The sequence below is a fragment of the Adelges cooleyi genome, unplaced genomic scaffold (genome assembly GCF_023614345.1).
Source record: "Adelges cooleyi isolate 19-005CV unplaced genomic scaffold, UGA_ACOO_1.1 ACOO_flye_CR_arks_rails_tigmint_CR_PRNA_651, whole genome shotgun sequence".
NCBI lineage: Eukaryota > Metazoa > Arthropoda > Insecta > Hemiptera > Adelgidae > Adelges > Adelges cooleyi.
The window spans coordinates 3,833,188-3,852,005 of record NW_026096352.1 but is presented as its reverse complement, the minus strand read 5'-3'; the positions used below and the strand labels follow the sequence as shown (position 1 = coordinate 3,852,005).

Below are 18,818 nucleotides of genomic sequence, written 5' to 3'. Positions count from 1 at the left end.
TATAAATTTTATACGTGGATTTTGTTATACCAGTTCTTGCACATATACTCGTAACTACAACTCTGTCTAAGACTAGAGTAAGCATCGTCGATACACACGATATAATGGTGACGATAAAGTATAAGTATTTGTTTTAAGTTTTGTTATATTGTTTTTGGATATGTCAGTTGACTGATGGACACATACACGTGGTCGAATGGCACGCGTTCAACCACGGTCAATGCCATCGGATGGGGCAGACGTTGCACGTTTGCCACACCGCGCACTAGCCACTATTCAGATATTGTCAGTTTGCTAGTTTGTGCTCCGTCAGTAGCGTGCTCGGTAGATTTGCAGCCGGTTGTGGAAAACGACTCGACTACAAGTAAGCATTATTATTATTAACGTAAAGTAAGTTACAATTAGATTGAACTATACTGTGTGTATTTTATTTTTCGGGGCCACCTAAAAGGAATTCTCTTACAATAGAAAATAATTTATAACCAAATTGAAGTGACCAGTGAAAAATATGCATACTGGACTACCTAGATATGATTTGTTACTGTTAAAATTCAAAATTATCTACAGTTATTGTAGTATACTTATTAGGCGGTTTAATTTGCCATGTGAAATTCACAAATCACAATCATTACTAAAAATAGAGAGTTGTAAATATATTATACATACAATATTGAGGTAGGCTAAACAGTATAAATGTTTTATTTCACTGTCCGAGTTAGGCAATGCAAAAAAAACTTATAATTTTATTATAAAACTATGCTGTTTTATGCATTTAATATAAACAATTTTGTTTACACTTGTTTAAGTTTTGACTAGTAAAAGTATATTTTCACTTTAAAAGTATGTACTAATAATTATTGCTGTATGATTTTTTTCAACACAGTGCGAAATTAAGAAAGTATTTTTTTTAAATTAATTAGTAAAAGTTTAATTTGTTCTACATCTATTTTAACATCAATGCCAAAACGATAATTTATAGTACTTGCCTTACGAATCGAGCCGTTATTTCATTTATTAGTGGATATTCCACCATTCATCATTGATTACAGTGATATAGACAATAATAACAAAAACTTGTTTAGTTTGAAATTACATTACACTGTACACATTTTCTATATTTGACTTATAGAAAATGTTTATAAATTGTATTTTATTTCTTACTGTCTTCGGTGTCGGTCCTTATCAATAAATCCTAATATTTTAAAAATATTTACCGATAATATTATTGTTGATGGTAACATTATTATATAGGTAGCGTAGTGTTAAAAGTAAGCATACAAATTGCATACACAGCATCAGCATTTGGTGACCTGCTAAAAAAATAAAAGGGTCATTCCATGCCAAATCACCTGATGTGTGTGCGAGTGGATTTTCTAATTGCCTCAAACTTATATATCCTATGCAAATAGTTCCATAAAATCGAAAAAGTGAAGAAAAAAATTTAAAAAAAATGTTTGGCCTTAGGCGATGCTATTATTTTGTAAATTTATTGTAAAAACACCTTAAGTTCACGACCACGGTACTTAATGAATATTTATGATATCAAAATGTAATTTTTACTGAATTATTGTAATTTAAGTGTTTTTTCACATAATCTCCTTAAACTATTTTTTTCTAAATTTTAAAATAGCTAAAAATTGAAAAACAATTTCAATATTTTATAAATTTTATTAAATTGTTATGCTTACTCAAGTTCAAAATTATATATTTTTTTTTATTCTGACACACCTAACTACACTCTTTTTGATTCATAATATTTTTTGGAAAAATATAGGATGGAAGGTGAAGTGCGTTTGGGTAATACATGCAAATACAAGTATTTATACACTTAACCCTTCCTCCCGTCCTAAAAATTGAATTCTCTGAACTCAGTCAATATTGAATTTAGAGAAAAGTGTTCGAACATAATAATTATTTTCATATCCAGTTTTAATAAGCGGAATTTCCTTTTAAGAATAATGTAGGTACAAAATTTTCTTTTTAATTATATGTATTTGAATGTCCTTGATTCCATGAAAAAAACAATTTTTAATTTACTTGTTCGAAATATTCCGTATTACCTTTAACTTCAAAAATACTCTATACATACTTCTTACTGCTACATAATATACTTTAAAATCTAGTCACAAATCAAAAAATGAAAAAAACTGATGAAAAATACCAAAATAATAAAATTATGTTTGCATTACTGCACTGATAACAACTATTGTTTACCTAGAGTAGATTCTATCAAAGTCCTTGGTATTATTTTTACAAGTTCTCTCTTTTTTTCAACACATATTCAAGCCATGTTACAGAAAGCATCACGGCTTCTCGGTTTTATAATTAGAAACACACAAGATTTTAGTAACATTTTGTCATTAAAAACTCTATACTTTTCTCTAGTTCACCCAATTATGGAATATGGTTCAATTTTATAGAATCCGTATCAATTGTTTGAGTCGTACATACTTAGATGTGATTTTTATTCATTAATCTTAAATGGATCAATCAGCGATAGTTTCCTTCTTGGCCTAATTGGTGTATCAGTTCCTTCATTTAATTCCAGAACCCGGCAAACATTTGCTATAGCAAAACACAGGTCACTATATGACTTTTTTTATCCATTATCAGAGCTTTGGTCTCTTGCAACCATCTAGATAATATCATGGACATTTTTTATTCCTGTCAGGCAAGGTTGCGAACCGTTACAGTACTGTTTTAATTATCTGTATTGTATTAATTGTCAATATGCTAACGGTTTTATCACCTATTGTTATTTATAGTTTAATATTATGGTTACTTAATTTAATTACTTATAATTATTGTAATTATTAAGTCTTATGTGTCAAATGTGTATTATAATATATAACTGTACTCAAATCCATCGGGCGTGTGTTTTAAGAAATAAATAAATATGACTTATAAGCACGTATAGGTTTTTTAATAATTTGATTTCTGTGTTTTTATTTATATTAAATCTATATTTGTCGTCGCAATACATCCGAGAACATATTTATCAAGAATAATTATAATTTTATAATTGGTTAGGTAGTTGACTTATTGTTCAGTTTTACTATATTTGAAAATCAAATGATTGTGAATTGTATTTAAAACTACATAAAATGATCACAGCAATTGCCTTGTTGCATTTTAACAGAAACAAGGTCTTTTAGCAATGAATCTTTTTGGATACACTTAAAATATAAACAGAAACATGGTCTTTTTGCAATGTATTTTTTTGGATACATATTTTTAATATACGATTAAAATAACGAAATTGAACCAATATAATTAAAATATTAGAACTATTATATTAATAAGACATATCTGAATCGATTAACGTAAAATTGAATGGTATCGTGGAGTTAAGTCTATTTTCTCATCGACTTAAAATCGAGTATTTATCAACGATATCAATGACACAAAATCATACGATACCTTATACGATAAATTGCAGGAAAACTAATCACAAAGTGGTTGTTATTTTTCTATCATAATTTTTTATATATTAAACAATGTGTACAATCAACGAAAAATATTTAACATCGTTATCTAAGTAAACGTTTACAACGATGTATTCAAAAAGATACAGCGCTAAGTTAAGGGTTTTTGATTTTTACCTTTATTTGTTATTTTTGTTCAATAATATATACTACATATTATAAGCTCCAATACTTGTGGTTTTCAGTGTCCAACAACTCGACAAGTGAGAAACACAAGAAAGTGGTAAAAGAACAGCTATTGTTGCTTTTAGAAAAAGGATGTAACGTGGAGGTGGACAAAAACCGAATTACCGAATTACCAGAATGGTTTGATGAAGAACTTTTCCTCAGGTAAAGTATACACTATACAGTGGCATACAATTTGCGGTTACTGCGGCTGCTAAACATCTGAACAAGTCTATATCTTATTCGTTATCATTATCTCTGTAGTTTTATTTTTAAACGACTTCTTCCAATCCACTAGTAGTCATAATTCCAGTAACTGCCGCATTAAAAAATTCCGTAAACAAATTTGTTATATTGTAATACATAGGTAATTGTTTTGTTTTAGGTGTTGGCTTACTATTGATTGTTTAAATTGTACTAGTGATTATTAAAGTACTTAGCCTAAATTTATATGGTTAACTATATTCTAAAATTGATAAGCAAATATTTTAATATCTATGCTAAACTGAGAAAGTTAGTCGTTCTATGACGTGTTTTAATATTTGTGTGTCTTGAATCACGTTTTAATCATTTGACAAAGATGTCATCTTTAAGACGAGACAAATATTACTTAATTACATTCATATTTAATATTGCACACAATAACTGTCGACATTTTTAATTGGTATTCATCATGTATCGACCTGCATTTTTTGAAAATGATTTTATCACTTTCAATCATGATAAATCTTCGGATCTATTGCTTAGATTTTAATATTTTATTAATTTTTTAATGTTTATAACAGAAGTCATTAGGGCCTCCGACAAGTGCAAAATGAATTTCGGTATTCTATAAATAGTTATTCCAAAGAAAATGATGAGTTTTAAACAATTTTTTCACATTTTTAGTTTTTTTTTAGTTAAACAATATTTTTATCTGAATTATAGTCAACATATCTATGATCAAAGACCACCTTTATGCTTACACATGAGCGTGTTTATAACTGCTGTGGGTGGTTTGTTTCAGAGGACAAAAATGTATCAGTGCGAATTTTTACACTACGTTCTTGGCGGGTTTTATCGGCTTGGTATCGGTGTTATCTATACCCACTATTCTGGAAGTACTGGTACACACTAATAAATCGTCCGAACCGTACACGGCTTACAGGAGGTACTCGGACACCATCAGGCACGTGTTAGGTTGGTACAAATACGACCTGAAAGACATGGAATCCAAGTAAGTACGATCATATTCGCTTAAGCACAACCAGATCAATAATTTTGATAACTCTCACTGAAAGGGTTTTATTAGATAAATGCGAATCGACAATCTTCTTATAAAGGTTACTAAATTAGATACTAACTTTACGGATACGATATAATTGATGTATACGGTATACTTAATAATATACTGACAATGAGTAACGTTTAGTAATGACCGTAGTTAACATTTTTTCTAAGTATGATTCTTTAAGCGTTTCCTAGGTGCGTTCACAAAGTGTTGAGAATTAGCTTTAGTAACTGTACAACTTAGTGCTATTTAATATTGTATTTACATTAGGTCTCAAAAGGCGTTGTCCATCGTTAGCGGGTTACACTGTGCCGCCGCCAAGTCGTCCTCGAAATTCGGGCTTCGGATAACCCAAAAGGACATGGCTCTAACGCAATTCGGTTTCATGGGACTGATATTGCTGAAGAAAAAAGAATTGGCTATTGTGTGTACCGACGAAGACGAAATGGGCATCGTACATATGTGGAGGACTTTGGGTCATCTACTGGGAATCCATGAAGAGTAAGTGACAGTTTACTTACAAAGCACAAATTTTAAATACGTTTTAAAAACTTTACTCATTTAAACCTCTAATCGAGTTACTATATCCTTCCATTTCAATAGCTTTTTAATTGTTTATTATAACTACGTATTTATAGCCCTCCTCGAAATCCCTAAGTTTTCTATGGTGGGAGTAGATTGTAAAAGGGAAACTTTATTACTAGTTCGTATTTTTTTTAGCTTAGTTTTCAGACATAAGGTTTGAAAATAAAAGAAAAGGTATCCAGAATTTACTTATGACGTATTTAACCAAATTATAATAAAACGTTTACAATACACAATACTGTTTTTATTACAATGATTTTATTTAATATTTTATCATATTTTCCGTCTACAGGTTCTCATCGAAAATTGGGTTTTAAGAATAATTTTATCGCTCTGAATGATAATAATATTTTTCTATTTTCAAACTATTTTGTATCGTTTTGATAACTTGTTTTAGACTGCTATACATTTCAGGTATAACTTGTGCCGAGGTAGTTTGGAAGAGGTGCGCAGTCTTTGTGCCGCTGTAATGACCGATGTTTACGTGCCTTGCTTGAAAAATCCCCCCAGCCAATTTAATCACATGGTCGGTGCCCTTTTAGATGGCATGAAACCCTTGTCGTTCCTGATCGACTTGGAAGCGTTCATGAAATTCATTAGTCGGATTTACGGGCTTCCGGAACAACGGCTGACCAACTCGCACAGTCGGTGGATATTCAACATACAAATGTTCATAAGCGGAGTGTTGCTCACCAAATGGTGGTTGGCCTGGTTGTTCCGACCGATCATGAACTACCAGCTCAGGATATCCGTGTGGCTCAACGACAATTTCCCCCTGGCTGCTGCCCTGAAATTCGGCACTAAAGTGTTTTTCAAGGTGCCCTATTTAACCTCGGAAGCGAAAAATCATTTTAATTAAATGACATATAATATGATAAACGTATATACTACTTGACAGTATTTTAGTATCAAGAAAAATTGTTGTAAACATTTTCAAAGTATGGTTCGCTTGATTGTGTCTAGAGTTTAATTATGTAGTCAACGATCAGTTAATATAAACACTATTCAAAATCTTGTTTAATCATTATACATATTATATAAATGTAAGAGCACAATATATTAACGTAAACAAAAAATCATAAGTATTTGATTGCCCGACGTGACATTTTATAGTAATGTTTACCAATATTTTATTAATATTGTTATAAATATATTTTGTTGTAACTATTTACGAAAAAAAACGTTTTTTTACGTTCTCATACAAATCAGAAATGATTGACGTTACCATTTATGTTTTAATTTGTACATAATAACATTACGCTTTTAGATTATACGTATGAGATTATATTATGTACCAAGTACTCGGTTCTTACCCATGTCATATATAGTATAAATATGTGCAATGCGTGAACTGCATTTTTAGATATTAACTTTATCGATCGTCAATTGCGATTATTTTATCTAATAATTGTTTTTACATAAATAAATAATTTGTGTTTAATGTTGTGTGTTGTACGTCAGTGTAAACTGTTATAATTCTTTAATTGACAACTTAAGTCCAAAACTTAAAAAAAGTTCAGTACATTTTTGCTTTTATACTAAGTAATATTAAGACTTCAAACTCAATGTTGTACTTTAATCTGTAGCTGTAGGGATTTTTTTAAGGGTTAAAAATGTTTATAAGAAACTATAAAAATGTTATTACAACAAAAAACGCAAAATCAATTTTACAGTACCTAAATAAAAAATGAAAGTGGATATTATACTTGTAGCATATAATTAAAACTTTTTTTTTTTGCTTGGTACTATGGTGATGCCACTTAACTGGGCGACCGGTTTCATTGATAATTGTTTAAGTACATTGTTATTGATTTGTTTTTAAATGACAATGGTAAGTGATAATCAAATGGTTCATGGTCGTACGTTAACACTCCTAGTATCCAAGAGCTTAACAATTGTGTCATCCGACGTACGACTCATTTAAGTTAGAACGCTTTGCCCTACCTATTGACTATTGCATTGTTTTTTATCTGTAGCTTATATTAATTTATTATTTCTTAAGTAGTGTTATCATGGGTAATTGATTGTGGTTTGCGAGTTAGATTTTACCTAATCTGATGACTGATTTCATCTTGTCTATCTAGAAAATATTCTGTACCTACATACGAATAATAAATATTGTTAAAGACTGACCAGAAAAAAACATCGACCGGCTTAAAATGGTTGTATGACGCAACCTCGACGAAACCTTGTAACGGCGCTCTTAAATGTAATTAGGTAGGTACTTACATATAATTAAATTGTTTACCGGTTTGTAAAAACACAGTTTTTTTTTTTATTATTACCATACGTACAATATTGTCAATAAGTAAGGCGCAGCGCTTACATATTAAGGGGAAAAAAACTATTAAATATATATAAAATATCGCAGCTAAATCATTGAACAAAAACTTCCTCAATATTTTGGTTTATTTATTTTATTTTTTTTAATTTCCATATTAATTAGAGACTATTAGTTTCCATGCTAACAAAGAAAAAACAATAATTAGTTTGCTTAACGTAATTTTTATTTATAAGAGTCTTAATGTCCGTAAAATGCGATACAGTAATATTTTACACGAGACACGCGATAAGCATTTACACAAATTATAAAAATAAATACGACACGAGACGAATTGCTTAATACCTATCAAATCTATATAATGTTGTTATACTAATAGTGTAATAGATAATATGCCAGTACCAGAACGTTACATAATGTTAAATGTGAATTGTGAAATATTGTATAACACCAACCAAAATCTAGGCAAAGGGAGTATGAAATAAAAACAAATTTATCGATGACAGAAGTAAAAGAAGCCAGCACAGTGCAGTGTGGAATTATTTCAGTCGACAGTGATAAAATTACTTTTAAATAAACGCCTCGATGCAAAACTGTAGTCTATAGATGGCAAAATGTATTAAATACAAATTTTTTTATTGACAATAAATATACTTATAATGGTGTAATTATATTTTTGGAGATTGAACAATGAAAAATGAGATTGCAGATTTAATACCTTTTTACGATTATTGTAACAATGTATATCATCATCATAAGTTGAGAATAATCTACTTAAAGTATTGACTAGTCGATTAAAAATTAATAATATTACAAAAAAAAAAAAAACGATTAGAATATGATTAGGTATGAATTTTGTTCAATTAAAATGTTTAACGTGGACGGGCAATGAGCATTTGAGTACAATTATTTAAAAAATTCAAAAAACCAAAAATAAAATTGTATAAAAGCATTGAACCGAATGATGTTTTTTGAAAAGTTATATTTATCTCAAGATTTCCAATCTTCAACCAATTTAAAAAAGAATAAAATCGTAATTAATAAATGTAATAGTTCTTATTAGGTATCTAATTTACTTTTATATTATGATTTTTATTATACGCATATATCAATATTTTATTATATGTAGATATTTGTCTGTAGCATGCACCTCAGAACTAGATGAGCAAGTCGATTTTGGCGATTTTCATGTTATTATAGTTTTGCATGTGGCTTCTGATTTGGATCAATACTTACCAACAAATCCGTTATAAATTTTACTTTAATATATAATTTATTAGGGTTATAAGGGCTAAGTCTAACCTATGTTTGTAGGATTCTATTCCGTTTTTATGCTCTCTTGGAATATTTGCATTATGTCACTTACATTTGTCTGGTTCTGAGGTACAGTCGTACAGATATAAGAAACAACTAAAACGAAAATGTGGTAAAAATATAAAATTATTAACAAGTGAAAAAAACAAAAATAGATTTTTCATTAATAAGATTTATAAGGTAAATTTAATGATAGCACAGTGGGTCGGAGAGATGAATAGTTTTTTGGAATTATTATCACTTGTTTTTTAATTATGATTTAATTAGATAATTGTAAAATAAATCGGTTAAAATGTAGTTTAGATTAAATGTTTGTCTTGATTATATTTATACCGGTTTTGACGTTTTGTATTATATAAAATATTGTTTTAAAGTACTACCGATTTTAATTAAAATTGTTAATAATTGAAAATAATAGTCGTAGTGTATTTTGTTGTAGCCGAGGATTTTGCTTTTAATAAAGCACTTACACATACAATTATATTTTGAATAGGTCTGTTTTTCCTAATGATTCGTTTCGTTGTTATTAATGGGCTATGGCAAATCAATGACATAATGAAAATTTTTATCAGACAGCTGATGACTGTTAAAATTGTTCCACGTCATAGCAACCTAAAAATTGTTTTCACTTTTTTTTCGGTGTTCTCGAACACCGTCTGTAGTCAGTTTGACTACACATTTTTAAGAAAATTGAATATATTATAGCGTCACTATAAAGCTATCTGAAGTTTAATTTTTAGACCATAATATGTCCTAATACTACACCTAAAAAAGCGAACTAAGAGAAAAGTTTCTACCCTTCCTGGGAAAATGATTTGTTTAATTTATTCATCGATTATAAAAACGAATTTCATATCTTTAGATTTCTAATCTATAGACTTGCTACGTGAAGAAATCACGACTTTAGCAAATATCATGAGTACAGCACAAAAAAAAAAAAAAAAAACATATAGTTGTAAAAACAATAACTTCTTAACTCCGTGTCGAAGCTAATAATTAATAATAACAGAAAACCACTTTAAAACGCATAATTTACAGCCTGGACAGCAAACGAATTATTTTGGAGTATATTATTAATTTTTTTTTTTTTTTAAAGATAATGGTCCCCAACTTTTATCATTGTCTATATACTCATTCATCCACCCCTATAATATTATGTAGCGATCAAAATACATAAACATGCTGATTAATGCTATTGTAATGTATAAAGATTTAGCAAAATACCATAGGTGAAGTTTAAAAATACAATTTGGAGCTGGTTTTAGTTGAAAATGTTACCTATGAATAGATTTGTACTTATACAGTGGGGCCATAGTAAAATTGAGTATAATTTAAATAAAAACTCATTTATCTTACAATGATGTGTTTTAAATAATAATTTTTATTATTTTTTTTTTTTATTTGAAGAAATATTCAAATACATTTTTAATTGAACGAAATTATAAATTTAATTATATTTATCCTTCTTTGTTTAAGCTATAATGTACCATCCGTACAAAAAGCTTCACTTGCAAACGGCCCAACAAATTTTAAAACATTTAAAAATAAAATAGGCGAAAAGCAAAAGCTCAACATTAATCTAAAATCAAAAGACGATCCTGATAAAATAGCCAAACATTTTATAACAATACAAGAATCTATATCAATAGCTTCTGGTAAGGCAAATACAAATAACAATAAATCTCATTATATGGATCCCCCCTTTTTATTAAACGTTTAATAGCTGAAAAATGTCGTATATGACACTAATCATGATATCCTAATGAAAAACACGTTTAATAGCCTAGTATATAGGTAAAAAAGGAACTTTTAAAATACAGGTCACAACTATTTCGAAAAAATATGACATCTCTTTCTCCCAACTATGGTTCACTTTGGAGAACAACCAAAAATATCATTCAAAGTAAGGAAATTATTCCATCAATAAATTGTCCCAATAATTCTATGGCGATATCTGAAGACGAAAAAGCGGTCCTTTTTGGTAATCACCTCACAAATATATTTCAGCTTCATGATGACCTAAATCCAAATCCTGGACAACTAGAAATTATGTACAATTTACTAAACAGTCCTCTCCCCAATTTCAGCTTCATGATGACCTAAATCCAAATCCTGGACAACTAGAAATTATGTACAATTTACTAAACAGTCCTCTCCCCATGTTACTACCAATCACTCCTGCCGAAATCAAAAATCGAAGTACCAAACTACCAACAAACAGATCCTCGGATATGACTTAATAGCAAACAAAATTTGAAAACAACTGTCACATACTTTCTCAATATAATGCGACATTAAAACTACCACACATTTCTCTAATACTGGACATTTTCTATATAAATAATGATACCCAAACCAAACAACCCTAAACATTCAGCCAACTATCCTACATTCAGACCTATCAGTCTTCTACCATCATGTGGTAAATTATTTGAGAAACTTTTTCTAAAATAAATTTCTTTGATTATTTTTGAAAAATGCTCATCTATAAAGCTATTGTAGTTCCCATATGGTCTATTGGCATCCAAATCTTATAAGAAAATATCAACAGGCAACTAATTAATAATTTTATAAGAATTATTGTGCTTGGAATCGTGTCTTTAGCTTTTTGAAGATCAACATTTTCTGGTTTTAGGAGATGTTATCTCTATTTCCGTAAAGTCACTTTTAACCACCTAATTGCTGTAAACAATTTAAAAAAAGTGTTACTACACATTTTTTTTTTAATAAATGTAAATGTAAATAATCGGTATTTGATACATGAAGTAAGACGGTCCAATTCATTAACAATTTAATGGGCGTCTGGCAGAAGCCAGAAGGGCATAATGTTAAAATTATTTTAAGACTTTACTGTAAACGCCAAAAATAAAGGTATCCTAATACTCCGCCGTTTATTGTCAGCACAATTGCTGTACCCTGCTGACATCTAGCGGTAGTTTTGGATACTGAAACCAGTATACACTATACAGCGGAGTTTGTCACATCACATATTATTTTACCTTCTATAAAATAAACAGTTTCGAATAAAAAAAAACCCTTTATACAGCCACACGCATTCAATTAGCTTTGTAACGATTTCAGCGAATGCAGTCAACTGTTTTTGGTAATTTTCATTTTTCTGGACCGTTCTTTTGAATTCAGTCGATCGTTCCTTTGGCATTGTCCTCCGTACTGCGTCGGCCCTTTAGCGACGGCACGCACACACCGGTCACTGCAATACCGCAGTCGCGCGAACAGCGCCACCGGCGGCAACTGGCACGGCGCGCTGCCGCCAGTGACTAACGTGTACGAAACGATATTAACAACAACAACACACTGTAAACGCACAATAGAGAACAGTATCTCCGCAGCAATGGTGATGTCCGTACCCGTCTGTGGCATTGGCGCACGTTCACCGTACCGGTTTTGTGTGTTTCATCACACTTTCTACCGGACTCGCTTTCTAAACAACACATCGCAGACGTGTGGGGCGGCAAACGCACTATGAGCGCGGTGCCGAGAACCGCTGAATTCCACTGCGGTGATGGAACGCGTCCGCACGCGTAATACCTAACCGGTCCTCTCGCCGTTACCTGTTGTTCAGCCGTTATCAAAACGTTTGCCCCCCGACCGTTGGGTTCGAGAACGTTTTTTTTTGTTTCACCGAGACGACGGTCCGCGTTTGGACCCGATGGAGTGCACCGGTGAGTAAATTATTACCTACGTGACCGGTACAATAGCACCATGAAGATGTTCAAAGTAATTTGATTTCCTTTTTTTTCCACCCAAAAGCAGTAAACGTGATGACGTCGCCCGACGAAACCGAAACGGCCAAACAGCGGGTAAGGACGATTTTGGAAGAAGGCTGTAACGTGCCTGTAGAAAGAAAACGGCCCAGGGACCTACCCGAATGGTTTGACGAGCAGTTGTTCGTCAGGTAAAAATACAATTAATAATCGATTTTAAATCACTCCAGTTTACTCTCTGACACTATTTAGCACCAAACGTTAAAAAAGAAATTATCGTTGTACCGCAGTCGGTATCTTGTGGCTGAGGCAACTGGCGATAATTTTAGACATCACTGGACGTCACGCCCAGCCCGGGTCCTTGAGCGATAAACGGTTAAGCAATCTTTTCGCCTACTTCTATATACATTTTTTCTTACTCTTGTTTACGACAGCTTCTTGAGGCCACAGGTGTTTGCATTTTATTGCGTAACCATCGAGAATAATAATTTTAATAAGTATACTTAATGATATTTATGGTTTCCACTGGCGCTGTGTTAGGTTCCGTTTTTACTTTTTTCGCGACAGTATTGATATTTGCCAAGTCATTATTTAGACAATGTGACGTTATGTAAAAATCTTAAATAATGTATGCCAAAAAAAAGAATGTCGATAAGTGATAACCGATGAGTGATAACGTTGGATACCAGTTGTTATCGACCGCGGATACCTTTATAAACGAGGACCGGCCGCCATTACACTCCTTGGCTAGTGCCCGACTTTTACTGCCTTCGTCGTGCATTAGACGGGAGACAGGAGACTGCTGTTGACTATTTTTTAGTGTTTTAATGATGTACTGACCTGTTTTCCTGGACCTCAATACGTTGGTTGTCGGTAGTGTGACAATGCATAAAATTATGCCATTTTTAACACACCGTGCCGCGGCACTGTCGTATAGATAATACAAATTAGCCATTCTGTATAATATTAACGAGTACCTACCTACAACTTAATCTTAATCGATTTTAGAGTGGACGCCATTTATCACTTCTCTGGTTGAGGATATCCCTTGTTATATTCCAATTACAAAGGATTAAGGTTCATTTTTGCGGGTTTTCTGTTTATTAAAAAGTATAATAAATATTAAATTTTACTTAGTTTAGGCTATTTAAATGAGCTATCGGCGTAAACACAACCAACGTCGTTCGTTTTATTTCAAGTGTATCGATCATATTAAAAAATCACAATATTATTGGAGTATTTTGATAAAATGTATGAGCATTAATCAATTTGTGTAAACGGACCCAAAACTCTAAGTTTTTAGGCTACATTAACCAACATTGTTATTTCGTAATTGCGCCAAGATCATAATATTATGATTGTAAATAATAATAAAAAATGATCTCCATTAAAATATATGTTAACGGTTATAATACCAGTACCTACAGAATTTTATTTTTATTACTAAGACCATACCGGTCTTCGTTTTATTCATTTACCATAATCAAACTAAGATAGAATTTATCTGACCTTCACTTGCACCTGTAACTATAAAAAACAAAATAAAAATAATTATTATTGTACTCCTTTTCTTCTTCTGTCGTAATGTCTGTTTATTTTCAAACGGACCGTGCGTTTCCCCAGTCGCCGTTCCTGTATCTGTACAATATTATGTATAACATATAATATCTGTACTCGACTAGTGATAGTTTACATTTAAAAAGCAAGAAGTCCTCATTATTTGACCAGTAACCTTTTATATTTAAGTTGAAGGGTAATTATGTATATAGGTAGAACATTTTTTACATTCACAAGCTTAATGTGTTATTAAATGAAAAGGTTCTTATTAAGGCTCATTAATACATTTAATCAATAATATTAATTTATACATTTATCTACGAGGCAGCGCTTATTTAAATAAAAATCCGAAAATCGTGCAAAAATAGTGGTATGTAGACTTGCCCTATTTGCGTAATGCCAGTTTTTCGTTTTGATTAAGCAGTATATAGTTTTCGGCATAGGTTTTCAAGTAGCTATGGTCTTCAGAAACATTTTCTTGACCCCTGCCAATGGTGGTGGTTTTTGATTGTGACTAGAGTCAGCTATTTAGGTTTTTTGTTTTATATACGCCATGGTTAGTACAATATTATACTCTGTGTTAGTGTCTATTTTGTATCTAAATAAATACTGTGAAGCGGTATACGTTTAAAGAACAGACTATGATATTGTGAACAGCTGACCATAATTGGGATACCATTTAGAAATTTTCATATAGTCCTTCCCACTCGCATACAGTGCTACAGTACTAATGAACCGAGTGTTTTTTATTGTGCCATACAGCCTTTCTCTTCATACGATGGTTCACGAACAGCTGCGAGTCAGTTTACATATCTCCTAATATTTGAACTGATGGTAAACATTCTATCTTGTACTTAATTTACCGGGCTGCCGTGAAACTTACGTTGATCTTGCGCAACAGAGAATAGTTTTACCGTTTGAGAAAGTGTTTAAGCGATTATTTATTATCAATGCCTGAAATTAACCTATTACACGCTGTTGCCTAGAATACTCGTAATGATATTCGATGTGTGTATACTGTATTCACTATTTCTTAACATACAAACAATAATCAGTGCAGTCTTAGTTAATATAAAAGGATGCTACACCGCTTATATATGTTAAGCGGTTTGATATTGCTATATTTTTCCAGTATCTCAGTTTAAAACTAAAACTTTAGTGTCCATTTATTTGCTCAGTAATAAATTAATATAAAAAAAGTTGACGTGATTAAAATAGATTAAAATAGGTTTTGTCAATTTTCCTTTTATTTATAATTGGCGTACATTGGATTTATGACGTATGAATAATAAGTTTCAACTTTCAATTTATTATTTTTTAATTTATTTGTAAAATCGGGCGCATAAAATTGATCTTATTACATAATAACAAATAAATAAATAAATAAATAATAACAATTAACGATAATTCGTATGTAAATGTTAGGCAAGTAAATAGTAAAATATAGATTATGGGTTTAATTATAAATATTATAGAGTACCTACTATAGTTAATATTTTACTGTAAGAATTGGTATTTTCCATATTCATTCTCAGAACCGTGAACAATTTGTACACTTTTTAAAGCATATATTATAAAAAATTAATCAAATTATTTATGTAGCTATTAATTTATAAATTATTGAAAAAACTCAAATTTTGGTATTTTAATGACCTTTGGTCTGAATTAGCTTTCGAAAGAATTGAATAACAGCTTGTTAAATAACCGCTGAAAGTAATTGACATTTTAATTAAATAGTAACATCAAATCAGTGACCTCGTAATTTAACTAGGTAAGGTTAGCTACTGTAGTGGGACTCATTTCAACCTCAAAACAATACTATGTTCATCGTCCGCGGTTAGAAATGATATGATAGAATTTCGTGTTTTACTTATAAAGTAATTTGTTCAATGGACAATAGTATAATTCAAATGAGGCGTTTAATTAATTATTATTAAAGCTAATAATTAAAAAATAATATTGTTTTTTTAATTGACCAAGAATTACCATGCCGCTGATTGATCATACAAATTAAAAACAATCACGAATATCAATAGATAATTTCACCAACTAAAACATTAAATAGTCATTAGACACCAATAATTAATTTATTGTACTTACTGTTATATGTTGTTACTATATTATTGTGCTATTTATGCGTCTTTTGAATTAAATTTGGTTGTACAAATTATAACAGAAATTTGTTGTTCGCAGAGCTCAAAAACATTTTTTCGCCAACTTCTACTCGATGTTCGTAGGCAAACTGATAGGTCTGATTTTAGTGTTGACCGTACCAACAATTCTGGACGTGCTCGTACTCACAAACAAATCTTCAGATTCGTATAGCGCCTTCAGAAGATACTTGGACACCATCAGGCACATGGTCCGGTGGTACGGATACGACGTTGGAGATCTGAAATCCAAGTAAGCTATTGCCCGTGACATCGATTCAAATTATCAATGTGATCTTGTTTGTCTATTATTTTGAAGTATTACTATAATTCTAAATACTTTTAGTTTTAAAACCTTTTAAGATATTTATTTTACCTTTAATAAATGGATGTATGCCATGCCAATCTATATACATTTAAAAATGTTTCTTTATATGGCGTAACTGCCAAACTTTCCTTAATGACTTTTCTCTAATAGCTGATATTATTTCTAACAGCATCGCTACTTTTGTATCTACTCATCAGTAGGTTACAGGTATTGAAAGATGAACTATTCCATACTTCCATATCGTAATATACCTAAATGATACTTGATAGGTATTACGGATTATCATCAAAAGTAAAGTCTGAACACCGTTATAAAATTATTATCCTACGCATGCTTGTTGCAGATCTCAAAAATCCGTGAATACAGTGCACAGTTTCCACTGCACTGCCAGTAGATTGTCCGAAAAAACCGGCCTGGGAGTGCGAGTATCGCAAAAAGACATGGCTCTCACCCAATTCGGGTTCATGGGCCTGATGGTGCTCAGGAAGAAGGAATTAGCCATTGTAGGCTCAGAAGAAGACGAATTTGCTATTGTCCACTTTTGGCGAACCATCGGCTATATGCTTGGCATCCAAGACAAGTGAGTTACATATGTTTTTCACCGCAGTTTGGGATGGGGAACTGATTTTAGATGCTCGCTTTGTGTGTGTACTAAAGACTTGGTTTTTGTTCGATACAGGTACAACCTGTGCCAGGGCACGTTGGAAGAGGTTCGCGGCGTATGTGCCGTGGTGCTGGACGACGTGTACGCCCCCGGACTTAAGCAGCCGCCCAAAGGGTTTCAACGAATGCTGGAATCGCTGTTAGACGGCCTGAAGCCGGTGTCGCCTGTGTTGGACGTGCACGCTTTCATGAGGTACACCAAGGACCTCTGCGGCGTGTCCAAAGGCGTCGACGAACCTCCTTTGCGCACTTGGTTCAGCCGGTGCATGTACAACATCCAGGTGTTCACGCACGAGGTGCTTCTGGCCAAAAGATGGCTGGCTTGGGTGTTCCGGCCATTGTTAAATTACAATATGCGATTTTCCGTTTGGGTCAACGTTAAGTTCCCATTTGGGGCAGCTATTAAATACGGTACCAAAGTATTCGTTAGGGTCCAGCCAGAGCGGCCGGCCACCTACTCGTAAAGGTCAAACCCGCAGGCAAGTCCGACGTTCGTTGGACCTAACCAGAGTGCAAAACAGAGACTGAAGACGACATTTCGAATTGTTGTCAAACAACAGAGTTTTTTTTTTTTTTAGAAATGTTGGAGTCGAATAATTTTTATTTTCTTCTCTTTTTAACGATCTCGTATGAACGTTTACGAGACATACGATATATTTTATACTGTATACTTGAACTTCTTCTGTACTTGAACACCTTATTCTTGTATCCAGACTAGCACACCTTACAAACAACAGTATTTAAAATAATGTAATTATTATTATTATTATATAACTTATATTCAAATGTTAACATTATTTGAATATTTACGGTGGATATGTTCACCAAAAATTTACTTGTAGTTTGTGTTTGTCAAAAATCGCATAATTATTTGAAAATTTTCAATATCTTTGTAAAATGAAGACTACAGTATTTACTTTGAACTCTATTGATTTTCCAAATAACGATTGTGTTATAAAATTTTATTAAACAAGTTTTATTAAAAATTATACTGTTATAAACGCGTACTTATAACATAATGTGTACCTACTTGACATTTGTATACCTACTCGACTATTTTGTTTTTATTGAATATTTAATATTATATAACATAACATTATGTTTTTAATCTTTTGTTTTTTACTCAAAAATATCCTAAATCTTTTAATACCAAGGTGTGGATTTGGACAGAAAATATTATTTATGTGGTCTCTTTTACATAACACAAACGTTAACTGGGCTGTTTTATTGTAATACATTATAAGACTTTCGAATTTCCTACTATGTACTCAATATAGTTCTCTGGAAAAGAGTGT

The 18,818-nt window shown here is 31.6% G+C and overlaps 2 protein-coding genes across 3 annotated transcripts; both read left to right on the top strand.

Moving 5' to 3' along the window:
• Positions 1 to 234: 234 nt before the first annotated feature.
• Positions 235 to 6,873, top strand: LOC126844445 (uncharacterized). The gene is made up of 5 exons (XM_050582646.1): positions 235 to 364; positions 3,671 to 3,815; positions 4,657 to 4,866; positions 5,191 to 5,421; positions 5,920 to 6,873. Coding segments are annotated over exons 1-5 (1,032 nt in total). The 5' UTR covers positions 235 to 363; the 3' UTR covers positions 6,365 to 6,873.
• Positions 6,874 to 12,374: 5,501 nt separating this feature from the next.
• On the top strand, positions 12,375 to 18,098 carry LOC126844679 (rubber oxygenase-like). 2 transcript variants are annotated; one of them, XM_050583046.1, is made up of 5 exons: positions 12,375 to 12,783; positions 12,875 to 13,016; positions 16,576 to 16,785; positions 17,204 to 17,440; positions 17,540 to 18,098. In XM_050583046.1, the coding sequence occupies exons 1-5, from the start codon at positions 12,771 to 12,773 to the stop codon at positions 17,985 to 17,987; spliced, it is 1,050 nt and encodes a 349-aa protein (XP_050439003.1). In that variant the 5' UTR covers positions 12,375 to 12,770; the 3' UTR covers positions 17,988 to 18,098. The 2 variants fall into 2 exon arrangements, with proteins under 2 accessions (XP_050439003.1, XP_050439002.1); XM_050583045.1 differs by having other exon boundaries at positions 12,377 to 12,783; positions 12,872 to 13,016.
• Positions 18,099 to 18,818: the final 720 nt, after the last annotated feature.

Excerpts from the sequence above, each read along its gene's own strand:
- LOC126844679 (XM_050583045.1), top strand. Across the intron at positions 13,017-16,575 it reads GACGAGCAGTTGTTCGTCAG|AGCTCAAAAACATTTTTTCG; the intron begins GTAAAAATACAA and ends TGTTGTTCGCAG. Across the intron at positions 16,786-17,203 it reads GTTGGAGATCTGAAATCCAA|ATCTCAAAAATCCGTGAATA; the intron begins GTAAGCTATTGC and ends TGCTTGTTGCAG.
- LOC126844445 (XM_050582646.1), top strand. Across the intron at positions 3,816-4,656 it reads GATGAAGAACTTTTCCTCAG|AGGACAAAAATGTATCAGTG; the intron begins GTAAAGTATACA and ends GGTTTGTTTCAG. Across the intron at positions 5,422-5,919 it reads CTACTGGGAATCCATGAAGA|GTATAACTTGTGCCGAGGTA; the intron begins GTAAGTGACAGT and ends TATACATTTCAG.